This window comes from Ostrinia nubilalis, chromosome 8 (assembly GCF_963855985.1).
Source record: "Ostrinia nubilalis chromosome 8, ilOstNubi1.1, whole genome shotgun sequence".
NCBI classification, from domain to species: Eukaryota; Metazoa; Arthropoda; class Insecta; order Lepidoptera; family Crambidae; genus Ostrinia; species Ostrinia nubilalis.
This window is the reverse complement of record NC_087095.1, coordinates 7,682,750-7,702,243: the sequence shown is the minus strand read 5'-3', so window position 1 is coordinate 7,702,243 and position 19,494 is coordinate 7,682,750. Positions and strand designations below refer to the sequence as shown.

The window sequence follows — 19,494 nt, the reverse complement described above, 5'->3', positions numbered from 1 at the left end:
TCACCGAACTCTACCAGACTACCAGTTCAAAAGACGAGTCTGTGAAACCTGTATCGTATTGCCAACGTATCTGGGGGCACGGCAGTGCCCCCACCAAGTCGAGCAAAAAAGCGGCACGGCCGTACCATCCTTTTCTCGAAGCAATTCAGGCCATTTTCGACTGCCTGTAACTTCGTTGTGGATAAAACTAGAAGGCTGAATTTTCATTAGCTATGCAGGCATTGTAAAGACACGGTATATTTAAAATTTCATTCAATTTGAACCAGTAGTTTAAGAATTATAACGGGTCAAAGTTACTTAATTTTGTCACTCACTGACTCACTGACTCACTGACTCACTGACTCACTGACTCACTGACTCACCGATCATCAAAACTCTAAGGCACTTCTAGCAGACCTAGAAGCTTCAAATTTGGAATATAAGTAGTGTTTGGTGTATGAATCAAGGAAAAACTAAAATATTTGGGGGCACGGTAGTGCAACCGCCAAGTCGAGTAAAATTTTTCAATTTCGGTCCAGTTTTCTAGATACATAACTGCTGTCTACAAAATACAAAAAGAAATGAGATTTGGGGGCACGGTAGTGCAACCGCCAAGTCGAGTAAAATTTTTCAATTTCGGTCCAGTTTTCTAGATACATAACTGCTGTCTACAAAATACAAAAAGAAATGAGATCCCATCAAAAACAATACTTGTCAAAAAAACCAAGTCTCGCAACTCAGTTGTTCTACGGTAAAAAGTTGTGAGATCCATGTAATACCAAGTCCAGGCCAGGAAATCTTTAACGTTTTACATAAATATATTGACTTGGCCATCGCATGAAAACACGTGTAAATTAAATTATTTAGTGCGATGGCCAAGTCAATAATTTATGTAAAACGTTAAAGATTTCCTGGCCTGGACTTGGTATTACATGGATCTCACAACTTTTTACCGTAGAACAACTGAGTTGCGAGACTTGGTTTTTTTGACAAGTATTGTTTTTGATGGGATAAATAATTGAAGCTAATACGTGCGTTTACGAAACATCGCACCGAGCTGCAAACAAAATACGTTTCATAATTATCGAGGGTTTAGCGCATTGTCCGTCTACTCTAAATGTCATCGAACGGGGTTTCGCAAGAGCGTCAATCACGGGCGGTCACCTACTTTCGCGATCAGTTCACGGCGATTAGTCGACTACATTCACCGAGGCCTTAACTCACCTCTACGCAACAATTGTTTCTGTAGGAATCTTTTATTTATGGTAGCGACTCTGCGCGTGTGTGCAGCGGCCGTAGGCGACGGTCGTGTCTTACCTGTCCGCGTAAATACTCAACTAAATTGCACCCTATAGTGATTGTGATAAGGTTGAATTCAGAATGTCCCTAGCGCGACCAGAAATGCCCTACCGGCAATAAGTCAACGCTCGAACTCGCCTGTTTGACAAGATTCCAACCGCGTCAGTCCTGTTTGTTTATTGTAATCGGTTTGACAATGAGCTTAAGGTGCGGTTTCGAGTGATCTGCCCGTTCGCGCTCTTCTGCGATTGTTCCGAGCTACACGGCACAGTAGATAAATCAAACAGTACGGAAGCTTCATACAAACGCTCGAAATCAGACTCACGCACACAGACGCACGCTTTACACGAGCTCTAAGCGAACCTCGCAGTCCATCCGTCGCGAGTGTCGCGCGCGTTGTGTTTTTAATAATAATTTTATTGCAAGCACTGTCCGCTGTATTTTTAAAAAAACATGCCACGAGTGTATTGCGTAGTATACGGCTGCTTGAACTCGGCATCTTCAAAACCAGAACTTTCATTTTTTAAACTTCGTAATAATTCTGAATTGTAAAAATGATTAAATATTACTTTTTAAATAAAGTGCTTACATCTGATTTTGTAATAGTTCTTTTTAAATTACGTAATTACGCTTTTTAACAATTTATGTGTTCTATTTGATAAAGTAATTTGCTCCGCGCGCTTTTGTACTAAGTGATGAACTGTATTTAAAATGAGGCAATAGCTATGTGAAAGTAAGTATCCGGTATTTTATTTATGAGAATAGATCTTCTACCGGCCTCTAATAGTACTTAATCAATTTATTCGATTATGTATTCGATCATTATAGAACCTAATTAACGTTTTATTTTTTTGTTAACTATTTAGTCAATTAATTTATTCCATTAGGTATTTGATAATTAAAAAACCTAAATAAACGTTTTAATAAATAAGTAAGTAAGAACCTTATTAATTTTATAAAGATTAAGAGTGCCAACCCTAACACTCAGTTGAAGTGTAGGTATTTAACTCGCCGAAAGGGCTAAGTTTCCGTACTGCTTTAGCTCATATATATACTGTGTACACGGCGCGGCGCGCGCGTTGTGTTTGTGTTGGAATGATACGTCATGTATACCGGCTTACTGTAGATTCGCCTCTTAGCATCCATAATTGCTTGGCGACCGGACGACTTTTAAACCTCTTTGTTGATTAGTTTTTCTCGTTGATTTATTTTGAGCGTTTCAGTTTTGCCACTCGTCGGTAGTTTAATAATACATTCTAATGTTAACTAGTAGCATTAATGATAGAAGAATGTATAATAAATGCGTTGAAAATAAATATTTATCGCGAAAACAAACAATAACTCTAAAAGCGCAATAACCAGATCAACGAATGCGCTCAACAAAGCGGATTGATATACGACAATCCTATTGCAGATAACGGAAGGTCAATGAGAGACGTCAGCTCAAGTCGGAGTCGCGCGCGGCGGGGGGAGGGGGCGCCCCGCGGCCCGCCGACCTGCTTGGATGCGCGGCCCGCAAGGTCGGGCACTTTAATTAATAAACCCACCGTAAAGTATTTGAGGCCGATCGGAGTAACTACAATCTTACTCGAGCCTTTGTCTAGTTATTGACCCGCCGTTTTACTACGGGGGGCGGTCTCTTCGCCGGACAGCGATCGACTTAATTCGCATTCTTTTGTTTAATTTACGCTTGCGCTCCAATTTGGATTCAATGGCTTAAACAAATGGGCATCAAATTGATTAACAACTTGCAGGATGGCTATAATTTTTTACAACTGATCAGAAAATAAAGATAATTTAACCAGGCTCCAGAATGTAGAGTTCGCGATGATGAACGATTACGTATGACACGTTTATAAATCATTTTGGAATTCGATCTAATAAATTAAAAAAGATAACATTCAAAATATCAATATGACGAAACACCTAATAGCAGTTGATTAGAATATCATCCGTTGTCATTGCAAGATTAGCGATCTTTATTCGCGTTCTACCGTGATAATCGAGCGCGATAACAGTTGGATAAACATAAATATTTTCGTAAAGGGCATAAAATCATCATAACAATGCTTAATGTATGCGAATAGTCCATAATATTTACCTAAACACGTAGACGAATTATAAAGAAAGTTCGGCGCTGTTTGCACAACTGACACACAATTTGATTATGGTTAAGTGCGCATTGTTGTATGTTTACATTTACATAATAAAATTAAAGGAAAACGTGTGTAATTGATTAAATAATTTCATATAATAAGTGTATCTAACGTGGAAATGCTTATGGGATCCGTGTAAATAGCGGTTTTGCAAATAACTGGACTGTTTTTGAGATCCACAGCCGTGTCGAGACGGGTGTTCGTAACTGAACGCAAAGATTAAACCGAACAGATGAGTCAATGCATGACGACTGTAGAAATTCACCATAAAACGTGTGTAATGTTAACTTTGCATACAATAAATAATTTTGATTTTTGTGCTGGGGTCATAGGAGCTTTTTAAGCTTTTTTCATCACACACCAAAATTTGTTATTTGGTAACTTTGAAGGAGTAGCCGTAGCCAACAATATGTGATTTAAATTAAAAATAAATTAGACATTGTACTTAATAATACACTAATAAAGCAACTTATGATGTCGATGCAAGTATTTATTGTAATCTGTGTAATGCTTTCAGTAATAAACGCAATTCTTACAAATAACATACATTAGACGGCACATCAAGCGTTACAGTTGGTCTAAAAAGGCAGCTCTTATTCGTAGAACTAGGTGGTCTACAAGTTAAGCTTGATAAGCTTTTGTGTTGTGCTTAACCTTTCTTTTAAAAAATACCACACTTGTACTATATTGTCTCCTAATCTCTTTACCGCATTAGTCATCGCATTAGTTCACGGCTTCTGGGTGATGGAGTTCATCCATCCGTCTGTCAATCCATTTATTTTTTAACACAGTAGACATTAAAAAACACATATTTAATTAGTACATTGTTAAAGTGAAAGTGTTCTGTCGCTACGTGGCTGATTTACGTGGCAAACGTGAACGTCAGGTGACTTTTTCTTGTCACTTTTTTATTATTTTTTCTTCATTCACGGCCCGTCACCTGACTCTTTGGCCGCGTTCTTCGACCGCAGCCAAGCGGCGTTTTGTTTTGTTTTGATTTATTTCATGATTATTATTATTTATTACATTTGTCTAATTAAAATTATTATTGTCCTGTCTGTGTCGTTAATTTGGTATTTTATTTTTTAATGTGAATTTTAATTTATTTTGACATGTTTATTTGAAATTAATTGTATTGTTTTTTGTTTTTTTTTTTTTGTTAATTTTGTTAATTTTATTCTTATTGTAATTTTTATTTTATTGTGAATTTTAATTTTTATATATTTTTGGACATGTTTATTTAAAATTTTAGTTATTGTATTGTTCTTTTTTTTAAAAATTTTATTGTAATTGTTATTTTTATTTTTATTTCAATGTGAATTTTAATTAATTTGAATTTATCTTATTATAATTTTTTTGCCCCTGCGTACAAGGCACCCACTGAAAACCAGTATCTTGGCACTTGGCAGTAAAATGTCAACTGTCAAGATAATACTGAGTGGGTGACCTCTTTGGCAACATTTTTTTTTTCTCCGCCTCGTTGTTTTTTGTGCTTTTTAGTTGTCAAATAAATAATTTTTCTTTCTTTCTTTCTTTCTTTACCTTATTGTTTTGCCCACACCTACTCATATCATTGTTTTCTATTCCAGGTAATTGATAAACAACATTCACCGCTGGGAATTTAAAATACGCGTGTTACTTTAACACGTCACAGCTGGGTAAATTGCGTGGTACCATGACGTCATTTCTGGAATCCAAAACTATGGTCATTGACGTGACTAAGAAAAATATAGTTTAGACTCATGGCCCCGTATCCTCATAGAGGTGATTGACATCAATCGTTTGTAAGTTGTAGCTAACCGGATCCCAAATTGAGATTCGCTATTGTTAATTCGCGTTTAGTGAACACTCGATAGAGCAATACGGTCTGTATTTTATAGTGGAGTAAGGTCAAAAGTTAGTAGTTTATATCAGAAGAAATTGGTGAACAATCCATTATGATTACATTTTGATACGTGGTTTACTTTGCGGATTCAATTTTGACGTTTGATTTGACTGACATGACCCGTTTGAGCAAGTGCTTAATCTGTGGCTACTCGTGTATGTAGTTTGGAGAGAAGAGTCAGTTCAATAGGTCATAGGGCAGTTTGAATGATTTGTTCATTCTAATGATATGTCAAAGCTTGTAGAGAAGGAATACTTGATTTGAGTGGAACTAGAATCAATCATCAAATTAATATAAAACCAATGTTATGAATGAATATAAAAGAAACTCTGTTTATTTTTCACGCCTGGAACCGCTGAATTAAGATTCATGAAGCTTGGTCGTTGTATAAAAATCTTGAAAAGGGGTAGAGTACAAACTTTGTATGAAAAAACCATCAAGCCAGAAGTTTCGTATTTATGCTTTTGGCAAAGACAAGGAACAGTAGTTTCTTCAGGATAGATTTTACTTCCGAGTTTTTGATCGCAGCAGTTACAATAAAGATTTTCCTCATCCGAATCGCGCATCTGTACCTCCGCAGTTGCCCATAGTTGTTCGCAATGTACTGTTGTGTGCTCGTTTCATGGAAACCGTCGGCTGATCTTCCCCGGCTGTCTTCGGGCACATTGTTGGCTGCTTATATAAGTCGGAGCGGAGCGTCTTCCACTTTCGAATCAAGTTTATTGACACGCGAGCCGCTTCACAGTTACATTCGGCGCGGCGCGCTTTGACTCCGACCAGTCGCGTCGTCCGCATATTGTGATGCTATACAGTTCAACTGCGATCAACAAACAATCGGTTTAGAGTGGTAAATAACTAAATAACTATATGTGAACGCGCCGCTCTACAATATCCCCACCGTAAAGAGAATGCTTTGAATTTTAGACTTCAACCGTCAATTCGTAGTACATAATGTAAATGAGGTTCCTATATTTTTTTCTCGATTTAGTTTAGTGTGTAACCTCTAGATCTGTTTTGGAGACTTAAGAAATTCTTTCTTTGGTAGAGTTGTATTCTGCATATTTGCAAAGGGTTTCGCGAAAAATATGTGCTAAAACATTTTAAATTAGGTTAATAGAAGAAAAACCCACAGTATGTAATTTAAAGCAATAATGTCTAGATTTGATGCAATAAACCACTCATCACTATTGATCATAGTAAATACATAGCGCCATAAATTAATCCTAATATAATTTACAACTGTTGTATTATCATGTTTATGATAATTTTATGTATGGTCCGCCCCCGAGTGCATTAATACTAAAGACTTAGCGCCCATTATCTTTTTTGTGGGTAATATATTATAATCTGAAGTGTTTAAGTACTGATTTGTCACTGTGTTACTTCCTGATGTAAAACAAACATAGTAACATAGATAGACTTCTGTATAATTAGCAAATAGAGTGTATTTTTTCGCCAGTTACTTATTATGATGTAAAGGTTTTACTTAGCATTTGAAACTCTTGGTTGTTATATGACATTAAATTAATAGAAACACACATTCCATTGAAATAGATGAAATCATAGTAATTGATTAAGATTTAATTATCATCATTAAACATGCAGCTCATTTACAATAAAGTCTAGACCACACTCAAGCTAAAGAATCAAGTTGCAAAAAAGATATTCTTGATATGCGAATAAGATAAGACAAAATAACAAATAGGCAACTAAGTAGTCCAGACGCGCACAAATCATCCTCCTCGGCACATAGTGGATTGAATACACACCTGGAGCATGTATCATTCGAAAATAGCTATGTTAATGCATTTCTACTTCGTATCTTGTAGATTATGTTTACGACGAGCGTAAAAATGCAATTTTTAAAGTTTAAACAATACGCTTTGACGCTGAATAAAGCCTCCAACTTACTGATTTAAAGCTTCACTGAAGAAAGTAATAAGACCTACTTTGTTTAAAGTCGTCCAAAGATGCGCCCGCGAAGATCACACAATCCGATGCCCGAGAGATAACATCACAATAATGCCCGAAACCTGTATCGAGGTGCTTATGTGTGTAATAAAATCATTACGAAACTAAAGAGGCTAATGATTGTCATTTCTGTCTATAGTGGCGCGGGCGCAGTCGATAGCATCTCGAAAGCGTACCGGACTGTAGCGAGCGTGTAGGCATTTACATAGATCGCGCCCACTCGGCATCATCCACCGCGATTTTTTAGAGCACACGCACGTTTACGATTCTCATGCTGTGAAGAGATATTTGAGTTGGCCATTTATGAAATTAGACGGACCTAAATACACATCCGAAACATCGTGAAAAATATTCGTACATACATATTCAGATCAGAGCCACACTATAGTCATACTTATTAGATTCCTCGATCTCTCCAAACTCCAAACCGTAGATAACTTGGTAACGTTTTTGGTATATAGAGTCTTGTAATGAAGTAATATTAGGTACCCTAATGAATTCTGTTCTAGGCTTCAAGGCTTTTAGGAACACTGGCGGCTCTTCATATCAGATGAGAACATTGCGAATAATGAATCTTTAAGAACCCTTGGCTACCAGTTTCAGCAACACTACACCTCTTCGTGAACTGGTCTTGGTAGATTATGGAAGAGGAGTCAAACAAGTCGAAATTCTTTTAAAACGAGGCCATCGCTCTTTCATTTGAAGGTACTACCATTTTAAATAATATATACTTTTAAGCAACTGTCAACTTTCGTTTGCAGATGAATACCAAACTATTAAACGACAATAGGGATTGGAAGTGTAAGCGAAACGACAACAAAACGTTTGCGACAAAGCGGCGCGTCTGAAGCGTGCGCCAGTTTATCCGGCGCGAGCGACTATTACACGGACGAGTGAGGACGCCCCGAGATTGCCCGACAGTGTATCGTCCCCGACCGCTCTTTCGTCTGTCAGCGTTGGGTTCACCCGAGGACTGGTTCTGAGACCGGTATGCGTATACGCAGGCTAATAAAGCGCGCACTTGTATGCTACTTTATTACTTTTTGTGGCAATAAATAAAAATTCATTCGAGCAAAAACAATTTATACCGTACCCGTTTTGCCAATTTTAATTAATTACGGCAAAATTCTGATGAATATAAATAGAAAGAAGTGTTGGAAGTTGAAACGTCTTTCAGGTAATAAATTATCCATTTATCTATTTCACATGAACCATAGAAATCAAACATTTCATCAATTTTGTAAATTGCTAATGTTTATCGTTCATGTCAGATAATCAGATTTACACTCGAATTCTGAGGGTTAACATCCGCCAAGTTGAAACTCTTGCCAAAGCGCGAGAGAATTGCTTACTTAAAAAATAAATATTGATGACACGTATGTAATGATAATATAATCCACTGAAGATTATCCGATTTTTTACTGTAGAACTTGCACTTGAACGTCTTTTTCTCTCATTTGGAGGATTAAGTACGTGGCATTTACTTAAGGAAATTCAGCTTGTCACCGCGCCATCAGGATGTCTTAAATAGACTGGACTCAGTTCAGACTCCTTTATCTGTACAAATGAAGATGCTTTGTCTATTTTCACGTCAATTTGGCTAGGAGCCTAAATTGATTTAGCATTGATCATAATATTATTCATTTGATAACAAACGAACGGCTGTTGATCATATTCCTATTAATAACCATTTGACCGACGCGTTGTAAACAGAAAACAAAGTAAGTAGGTATCGGTATTACTAAATTTAGATCCTTACACAATACATTGGTAAACTACAGTAAAAGATGTGTGAGTGTAGTTGTGGCAATTCTTTTTTTGTTTTAAAGTATTTGACATGATTGAAATGGTTTCTGTTTTTTTTAGTATTCATTTGTTATTGTAATTGCTGTTAAATAATGCATACTAAAAAATAAATTACTGAGTATTTTGTGCGTCTAAAATATTTGACTGAGTTCAAACGGAGATCACTTACAAACGGTAGAGCGCGAAACGCTGCGTAACGTGTTAAACTAACTTTTTGACTTTTTCATAATCGCCAGTTATGTAAGTTTGCGCGTCGTTAGATCGCGAAACATGGCGAGCGTACTAGCTGGCATCAAATCTTGTTTTAAAAGAACATCTCTGATCTTATCTTTAATTTGAATGTTAAGATATAAAGTGGTGACATGTTTCACTTTACGAATGTTGCGTGCGAAAAATGTAACTCAGGTTTATTAGAGGGAACTAATAATGTAAACATAACTCTTAAGATTATTGTGTAACTTAAAATACTGATTGACTGATTTTTTTAAATAATATTGGTCAGATCCATTTAAGATATACTTCTATTAATAGTGATTTTTTTTGTGTTAATAAAAATCATAATACTGAAAGGGTCGAATTCGAGTAGATGATATCATCGAGTGCCATTTAACACACGAGTGACGTTAGTCTATTGGAATGACGACGTCAGATGCCAGTGTGACGTATATTGCTCAAGATAGAGCACTACAGCTTATAACTTTATTAATATTTTTTGCAATAGTTGGAATGAAAAACGGTAAAACAACTATCAATTTACAACTCAGACCCGTTTTTACTCTTCAGTACATTGCAGCAGAGATCAGAAAATCGTGCACAACAAAATAATATTTTTTACTTCAAAAATATTATCTGATTAATGTGTAAGTGAATATCGTCGGTTCGTCACGGACTTTTTTCCGTCATTTCAATATAGTTAATTCCGCCAATGTCTCGAAACGGTGAATGTCATTAACTGACCGTTTCTCTCATATGTGTGACACCAGCGATTGATGGCCGCACGGCATAACTGTTCTACTCGCGTAAAACATTCAAGCCAGTTTTATATTCAATGAGCTTTTGGTGTCCATGTGATAAGCACCTTTTTGCGCAATGTCCCGAGACGAATTGGCCAAAGAAATTAATTGTAAAAGAAAGAAAAACAAAGTAAAATACCAACAAAATGATACACGGCTTAGGTACTTAATACAGGTACTTAGGCAGAGAACTTACCTTTCAAGTTTCCTACTTAAATACGAGTACTTTCAATATGTGACGGCAAAAGTTCGTGCTTCTATGTCAAGGGCAAGCAACTTAGGCAACTCACTTCTAAGGCATGTCAAGGATTGCTTATAATTTATAGATATCCTGAAATAAAAAGATAAAAGTGTCATGCACCATTATCTTATCTCATCTAATAAAAATCATTATTACCTTCACCCCCGTACGGCGAGCTTGATCCGACGCCCACCGCTCGTAGACGCTCGTAGGCGAGAGCGTCACGCGCTACGTCAGCCCCACACGCTACGACGCGACTACGAATCGCCCACGCGGTACGCCCTCCTGTAATGTTTCCTACGACTTTTAAATTTTCAGTGTCAATAGACAAAGCGACTATCGATTTCGTGATCTCTTCGCTGCGTGTCTAAGTGTGGAGTAGACTGATGTTTACGACTCAATCTAAACATTGATTATAAACAAGCTCGGAATTTTATTAGCTTAGTGGCCTATCAATTAACAATGCAATGCAAAAAGCTCGTATATTGTGTAGGTACTCGTACCTAAAACTGAAAATTTCAAGAGTTACAGTGAAAAATTTGAGCATATCGCGAACTGGCTGTTGGACTTGCTTGTGCGAATTATTCAATATCTTATGTTAACAAATTAAGAAAATTCTTACAAATATAAAGTTAAAGGTTGGATTTCAATGAAACAGTTCCATAATCTTAACAACTTGTGATTATTTACTTATTTTGCAACACGAATTTTTAATGACTTGCTTTCGATTCGACAGAAACAAACCGCAGAATCCACACTTTTTTGGTCAGTTTTTTTTTAAATAAAAATATAGTCCTAACAACAAACTACTAGACACTTAATTTCTATTTTTACAAGTAGATATTATTAATTTATTACTATTGTAAGGATCTCTTAAGATTTTCGGGAAACTGCGGTTGGCATCGCCATCGCTTAGCCCTATTAACGTATTCTTTTACCTGAAAATACAATATTTTAATATCATTTTTGTGATTTACAGTATGTTTGGATTAAACGTTTTGTCTCTGTGTTAGTAGATGAATCGACCTCAATAAGGAAGCTAATGTATTAGTGCTTCCTTCCGAGCGAGTGTGGTGCTCGGGGACAAAAGTCCAATTTGATATAATATCGGTTTTCCTATTATACTTAGCAGGTTAGAAAACTCCGACACCACGATTCAGGATTGTAGGCGCGGTGTTGTGTGCCACAGTAACCTACTGTCAGCGCCATCTGTTGGTGTGCACTGTGCATGGACTGAGCGGCGCGTGTTTCACCCATTACGCCTGTTTATCTGCCGCCGCGTTCGTTACACAGTGGGCACGCTCCATGTCATAGAGGAGTCAAATACATAATGTACTTAAATCTTAAAAGAAAAAAATACATTAAATAAATTTTTCGTTAAAAATAAATTGAGGCTTTTGTTTTTTTTCCTTACGATTAATATTTATTTATCTTAAAAATAAACCTGTAATTTTTATGACACTGTTATTTCAATTTAACCTTTAATATACATTACAGACGCGATAAATAATACAATGTTACATTGATTCAGCAAATTTAAATTAATCTATTTGTAATATAAAAGTGTTAAAGGAAATAAAATTATGAAAGAAAAGTATGCTTAAATAAAATCAAATCAAATCAACTCATTTATTTGTTAAAACATAGGTGAACATTGTATAAAACAACTTATTGTATAAAATTAAGGGTTTGTTTTTATCCTATTAAAACTACTCGTCTTAGACTGTCTAAATAAAAATACTTCTAAAGTACTACTTTCAAGCGACATTTATATTTCACCTTATTTGCATAACGAAATTATTCACATACATAAATATTCAAAAGTACATATTTTTTTTCTGTATGAAAATTTATAGTTTCCGAAAAATTCTGTACGCAAAATTTATTTATTTATTTATATTTTATCATTCGTTTCTTAAAATTCAAGTCAATTCTTATTTAAGTTTTAAGATAGAATTAATAAGTTTTAACCTAAAAACGCATGGAGCGTGCCCACTGTGCAGCTGTGTAGGGAAGGGGCGCGGGGCCGGGGGGGTCGCGCCGGCGCGTCGCGCGGTAATCCATTCATTCATTCATTCCCCCGCGGACCGCGGTTGCGCGTGGTTGCAGGGCCTGGTGCAGAAGCAAGAGAACAGATACAACGATGTCATACACGTGGACGGAATTGGACAAAACCTTTTTCAAACTAGTAGCAGCACGGCCCGCACTATTCAAAAAGTGTTCGATCAGGCACAGCATCGTGCGGGAATCGTGGACTGAAGTATCGGAAGAAATGTGTAAATTAGGTAAGGGATTTATATGGATCCAAAATAACTTGTACAAAGCTTATTCAATAAAATTGTGCTTGTATTGTAATAGCTATTGTAACATATAAATATGATATTTTTAGCGCTTATAAATAAAAAAGAACAACGTTGCTTGGTCTTATAATAGACCATTAAAATCATATTGTATGTAGAATTTGGAATATAAAATTTTTAAATGCTGATTAAAAATTCATTTTAAGCTATTTTTTCTAATTACATAATGCTTCTAATCTAAAATTGTTTTTTATTGCAATATGGCTTCACTTTATGTTGTTGGGACATGCATGTCTCCTAATATAATATATGTACACAGCTTCGCTTGACATTTCTATCTTTTGTATTTAGTTTCTCTTTAGCTAGAGATTTACTTAAAAGTAATTATTATTCTATAGTAAAAGTAAAGGTTATTACATATATTTTTTACAGATAATGTTACTTCTAGCTATCTAAAAGTTATAAATAAGTAATTTGAATAGGGTAAACAACTGGATTTGTTTTGTTGCAGGTCATGATATATCACCAAAGGGCTGTAATGATAAGTTTGTTAAAGTACGAAAGTCATTTAAGAAGACGTATAATGATCGGAAATTGAATCCGTTAATTAGGTCAAAATACTTGGATGGCACTTTAAAATTTTTGGAGGACGAAATTGAAAAAGAAAAGAGAAAAAAGAAATCTGGTGGTTTTCATATCCCTCCGGTGTTGGCGTCAAAAAGTGCAACTGGTAAAGGTTGGGATAGTGATACAACGGATGAAGAAAGTGACACAAATTATGAGGAAACAACATCGAATGTATCTCGGGATGAAAAACAGTCTTTGATAAAAAGAAAAATCAATGTTGATGAGGCTAGTAATTCTGAAGAACCCAAAATAAAAGCTGCATGTTATAAAAGTAATGCTTCTATAATTAAACTAAGTTCGACATTGACCTTTGCTAAGGACGGCGATGAGAAGACAAAGCCAGACATTAAGGATTTTGCTGTAGTGCAAGAACTACCTTCTACTGCTTCTGAAATAAGTTCTCAATGTGAACTAAAAGATATTAGTATCACAGGGTCACATTCTGCTGATATGTCCATGGAAATATGTAAAAATGAAACGTTGCCTGAAAATGACGACCCCAGCGCAAAAGTAGAGAAAATTAAGAAAGAAGTAAGTAGTATTCTAGACGTGAATTCTGAAGAAGATGATATAAAATTATTCTTTAGTGAAATATGTGATTATGTGTTAAATTGTTATACGCACGATGAAGAAATAGATATTCGTTGGAAAGTTTTTTCTGTATTAAGCGAAGCTGAAAAGGAAGATTCCACTATTTCTGATTAATTATTTATTTAATTCCGAATAATACAATCCAATATTTTTTAAATTTAATAACGAATTGTTAATTTTGTGATAAGAAATAAATAATGTAATGTAATTTCATATGAATCTTTTTATTTCAATAAATCAAACAACTTTGCAGTCTTAGGCTGGGTTGCACCATCTTACTTTGACTTTAACAAACGTCAAAAATCTGTCAAACTCCGTACAAAAAGCGCCGGTAATCGTTAAAGTCATTGTTAAAGTTAGATCTTACTTTTACATTAACAAATGTCAAAAATCTGTCAAATTCCATACTAAAACACCGGTTAGTTTTAGTTACGGTTAAAGTAAGTTAGTGCAACTCAGTCTTAAGTTTTCTATGTTACTTCAACTTGTTATAGTTCTGAGTTCCAACGGAGTAGTCCTGGTGACTAAGTGTCTCAGGTTTTTCTGGAACTTATTTTAGGCACCAGTCTCTTACTAGGAATAGGAATTAGTTTTACAAAATTAGTACTGAGAAAATAAACGCTTAATTTATTTATTTTCAGTGGTTTATTAAAGCTTTTAAATCTTAAAACCGACCTCTTGGTACATAGAATAAATCCAGCTTAAAGTTAACATTAACTTGGTTTCAAATACATGTAAAATACCTACTTTATAATTAGTTATGATTTTGTTTCATTTTATAATAACTAGTTCGCCTTGTTTATAATGTAAATCTTTGATTGTTTCTCTGGAGCAGATGTAGAGTTCACAAAAGTCGTGCTTGACAGATCGGTCACATGTCCCAGATCGATTCTGTAGTGGACTGCATGGATTTTGATATTTGTGTTAGTAAATTTCTCTGCCCACAACCACGTTGTATGTGTACCGTAAGTGGAATGAGTCTACGAGATACAATCGGAGCGGACTCGGTCGCATGAACTTTCTAAACCATATCTCTGTATTGCACATAGGGATTGCACGACATTATTGTGTTATTGGATCTTTATGCTTGATTAATGTCATCATGTTGGTGAGGTCATTAATATGTAAATGTAAAAAAAAATGATCAAAATTTTGATGTTAGTTCATAATAAATAATAATTTTCACATATCTGACTCCTGGCCTGATGGTTCGTTTACTGGGCTGTAACGCCAAGTACGGTTGAGGGTTCAAATCTCGCCTGTATCAAATCACTACTATAGTATGATGATGATCACGAAGACGTATGTAGGTACCTGGTGTAAAGGACGCTTATGTATTCATCTCTAGGTAAATTATGTCAATTAGGTAGGTATATTACTTTTGATCAGTTTTAATTGATATTTGTCGAGCTTACTAACGTACCTACTTACGCGAAATTAGTAGGTACCTTTTGTATTTTTGAAAATGTAAACTTAATAAGATTTTATAGGCTACTAGTTATTTTATTTAATACTTTTTCTAAATATTATGATAATGACGAGTACATCGTTGCCTGCTGCATATTATGATCCCCTTACTGAATACGTGTGAGATAACGCTACACAAGGTAAATATATCTCGTGATAAATACTTTACTTACCTGTCGCGGCCGCGGCGCGCGTTTCAATAATAACCGTGATATTGCGATGATACTGACTGGAAAAACTCGTTCGGCGGATGTCGATATCCTTAAAGGTTCACGGATCGGGCAGGCTTCGAGAACAACTTGTCGCTACCAACTTTGTACATTGCTCGTACACTGCGCACCCCGCCAAATCTCGGCCACAGTCTCTATCCTATGTATAGCGCATACCTTGGAAAAGCCGAAATTTATTGAAAGTGCCGCAGGCCTGCGAGACCGTAGTGCTATGCCAGTGAGCGGCTTTCATTCATGCTGCCTCGGGCCACGTTCCATACGAGATCTCATCTTCCAATTACCGACTGCGTCCGTGTGTTCTTCTGCGCGATTTTTGTCATTGTTGCCCACGACTAAAGCGCTTACATAAAATCGGAATTTGTCGTTATTCTCGTTTTAGAATCTATTTATTATGTTAACTTTAGACCGTTGATTATTAAGTTCACTGGTTTTTAAAGAGTATTCGACTAGAAATGTAAATGTGATCACTTATATTCATTGTGTTGAAGATTATGATGTGTGTCGGTAACTGTACCTAGGTATATGAGCGTAGTCGTATAAGCAGCAATATCGACGCGTTTGACAAGGTCAGCTTTTAAGGTCAATAAATAATAAAGATCAGCCCGCCGCTCGCCGGTTTTATCGGCTGTACAAAAGCAAAAAACAAAAGAATAGACGCAGAATTAATTTTAAGTGCTAAATAAAGATATGTCTACATATGAACCGACGAAGAAGGATGCGTGTTTTTTGCCAAACTTCGTATTGAGGGGAATCGATGTTATTCTATGTAATTTGGAGCTTTATAGGATTTGCACGGAAATCGAAAGCAGATTTCGCCATAGGTGAACATTTTGAGGGCCAGCTGATGTGGCGGAGCATTGTGCCGGTGTATTACACAAACAGTTGAGCGCAATCGCTCAGCGTTTCACAATCGCGGGTTCAGTGACCGACACCAATACCTAAATTAATTTTCTTTTCGGTCGGCCTCGCCTCATTGTTCAATTTGTGACAACGATTTTGGAGCACCGATGTGCCATTTGGTGACATGGAATTCGTCGAAAGTAAGCTAAAGTTGTTTACTACTCTACGGCTAATCACCTCAATCGCTACGAGTGTTACGATTTGGCGTGTTTCGTTTTTATTTAGTTGGTTTAAAATATAACATTTAGGAACTACTAATACTCTTCTTTTGTCTTTGTTATTAAACTTTTGTATTTGTTATAAAATAAGATTTTTTTCAATTTGTCAATAATTGAAAGTTCCAAAAACGAACGTGTGTACGATAGTTTCAACCAGTTTAAATTGCTCAAACACACAGGCGTGACATTTTATAACTGTAACAAGGTTATTTACCGTTCAAATTGAGGCGTTACCATACACCACAGACATGGTCAAAATGAAGAGCTTACGGAGCCGAATGTCAGAGTGAAGGTCCTAGACGTATCGATCTGGGAATGCGTTTAAACGATTACACGTATCGAATACAAATCGCAGCAGACCTTTGTTGAATAACAAATCGACGCGAACTTAATCAATCAAGTGAAGCGAGAGGCCTAACTTTTTATCATGTTGCATCATTGACAGATAAACGATCGATTATGATCTGTTTCCATTTTTGCAATAGAAAGGTGTTAATGTAGCCATCTTTAAATACATATTATGTGTTACTAAGGCTGGGTTGCACCATCTTACTTTAACTTTGACAAACGCCAAAAATCTGTCAAACTCCATACAAAAAACACAGGTTATGGTTTATTATTACGGTCAAAGTTAGGTGGTGCAACTCAGCCTTAGTGTTCCTTTATTATGTAGGTTTCCTATTTGTGTTAATTTATTATGGAAATCTTTGAAACAACAGTTCTGGCTGCAATTAATTGTTACAAGTTACAAGGTAGGTGGGTTGGGTACCTATTATATTAATTAGTTTCCAATTACCTTTAGACCTGATAAACATTTTCATGCGAGAGATGATCCTAATGAATTGAATAATTTCAAAATAACTAGACATATTTTGTAAATACTTACTACAAAAGTAATCAGAAAATCAATCCATATCCTATAAGAGGCTGTTTTTCTAGGCATAATAATCAAATTTTCTTAAGTATAATTGGTTCAATTATGGCGTTGTACGAATTGTCGTTTGCGTGGTCCGACGATGACTTGAGCCTGCGCTTGCGACATTTTGACAATCCGCTTCTTACATAACGGTTTATTGCAGCTCGCCGCTCCACGCTTTTGTTCTACACTTGTATGTAGAGATCACGCCTCCTTCAAATATGTTTCGAATGTGTAGGAGTTTACTCGTAGGTAAGTATGTAGGTAATTGTACCAGAACATCCGCTTATTGCATCCTCAAAAGTTGAACAGAACGACACGACCGCATGATAAAAGCATCTATTTTCTACACACATGGATTTACGATTGGTTTGTAATTAGACATGCAAATATGGTTTTTACTCTTAACCACAATCAGTGCTAAAAACTATCTGTCATTTGACATTATTTCTGTGTTGATTTCAAATTGACCATTTGCGTCGTGGTTCATTCGAATCAATTTAAAAAAGGAATCCGAAAATATTATGCTCGATCAACTTCCTGTTCGATTATTTTAGGAAGCAATATCACGACCTTCGGAAGCATCGCTTGCTACGGTAATCGGTCGTGTACACAAATAGTTACTCAATTCATTTATCATGATATGTTCCTGTTAAATGAAAACATGCACAGAGCGTCATTGTTACATGCGCCTCCGCCACAACTAAGTACGTACAAAACAAACGGAGAAAGTCAATGTTTTATTTGTCCGTGCGCACTAGCTTCCTACTTCCCATAACGCGGCTAATATCAGCTCTAAACGTGTTCGGTGTTACACGGTAAGTCGTGAAGAGGAGTATAATGGCAGATTTCGTAATCCAACACCCTTGCATGTTATTCCTCTCTATCATTATACCTATAAAATCTGAATTTTTTTACGTTATTTACTGTCCAAAATTATCGCGGTGTAACGCCTGTCAGTAGTGTCATTCTATGTAGAGGTGCTCTACTTTGTTTAAATATTTCAAGTGAGAGAGGTGTAGTCGAGCTCATTTCAGAAACGTTCCGAGAGTAGAAGCTACAATGTAGCACCGTAGATCTTTTCCCGCCATGTTTATGCTTCTCGCATGCTAAGAGATAAACGTATTGCGGAGAGCATATTCGCCGGCCTCTACCTTTTGTAAGTACGTTTTTCCGATACTATTTAAATTTTCAGCCTATATTCTAATTGTTACGATCGTTACGCGCACAATTACACAGTTCAAGTGATTAGTGGAGTTGTTTTGTTTTAGTTTCGGAGTCGCTCTTTGTTGTGTAACGACCGGTCCGATTAGATTACCTTCCAAGACGTTTCATAAACCGATTGTTACTTTCATTTCGCCAGGCCGATGCAATCGTCGGCTTCTATCGGTAGAATTCTATTCAATTACGTCAAATGTGACATAATTTCGCGTGCATACAGCGTCAACCGGTATTCGGTTATTGTGTTTGAATATTAGAAAGACATTATGCTGCTTTGGCAATTTGGCATGTGGTTTAAGACTAAAACGATCAGATAGAAATTTTGGGTTCAAATTCTAGGTGCGTCAAATACATAGTTGTTATTTAGAAACCACCACCACCTAGAGTTGTTTTAAACTACGAATTAATAATAGGTCTTTGCTACGAAAGAAAACTCTGTGCGGTAAGGTAACACCTAAACGGTGAAATTATAAATATTAAAGCGTAATATGAACAGTAAATTAATTTCATGAAAACAAATTCAACCGAGGCAGCGGTTGTAACGAGTAAGTAGTTATGTAAACAAAGCATCATTACACGTAAACGTTTGTAAACAAGATGTTAATACTGGTCTTGAACGAGGCCTTGATCTGCCTTTCTATAGTTTTTCAACAGTCATAAGAAATAAATACAGT

General features: G+C 36.1%; 1 protein-coding gene across 1 annotated transcript in view; it reads left to right on the top strand.

Annotated features, from left to right (window-relative positions):
- The window catches only part of LOC135073855 (uncharacterized), a 64,237-nt gene extending 50,156 nt beyond the window's left edge, over window positions 1-14,081 (top strand). The window contains exons 2-3 of the mRNA XM_063968078.1: window positions 12,460-12,635; window positions 13,162-14,081. Of these exons, the coding sequence (XP_063824148.1) occupies window positions 12,494-12,635; window positions 13,162-13,982 (963 nt within the window). The 5' untranslated portion in view covers window positions 12,460-12,493 and the 3' untranslated portion in view covers window positions 13,983-14,081. The remainder of the gene's footprint in view (window positions 1-12,459; window positions 12,636-13,161) is intronic.
- Window positions 14,082-19,494: the final 5,413 nt, after the last annotated feature.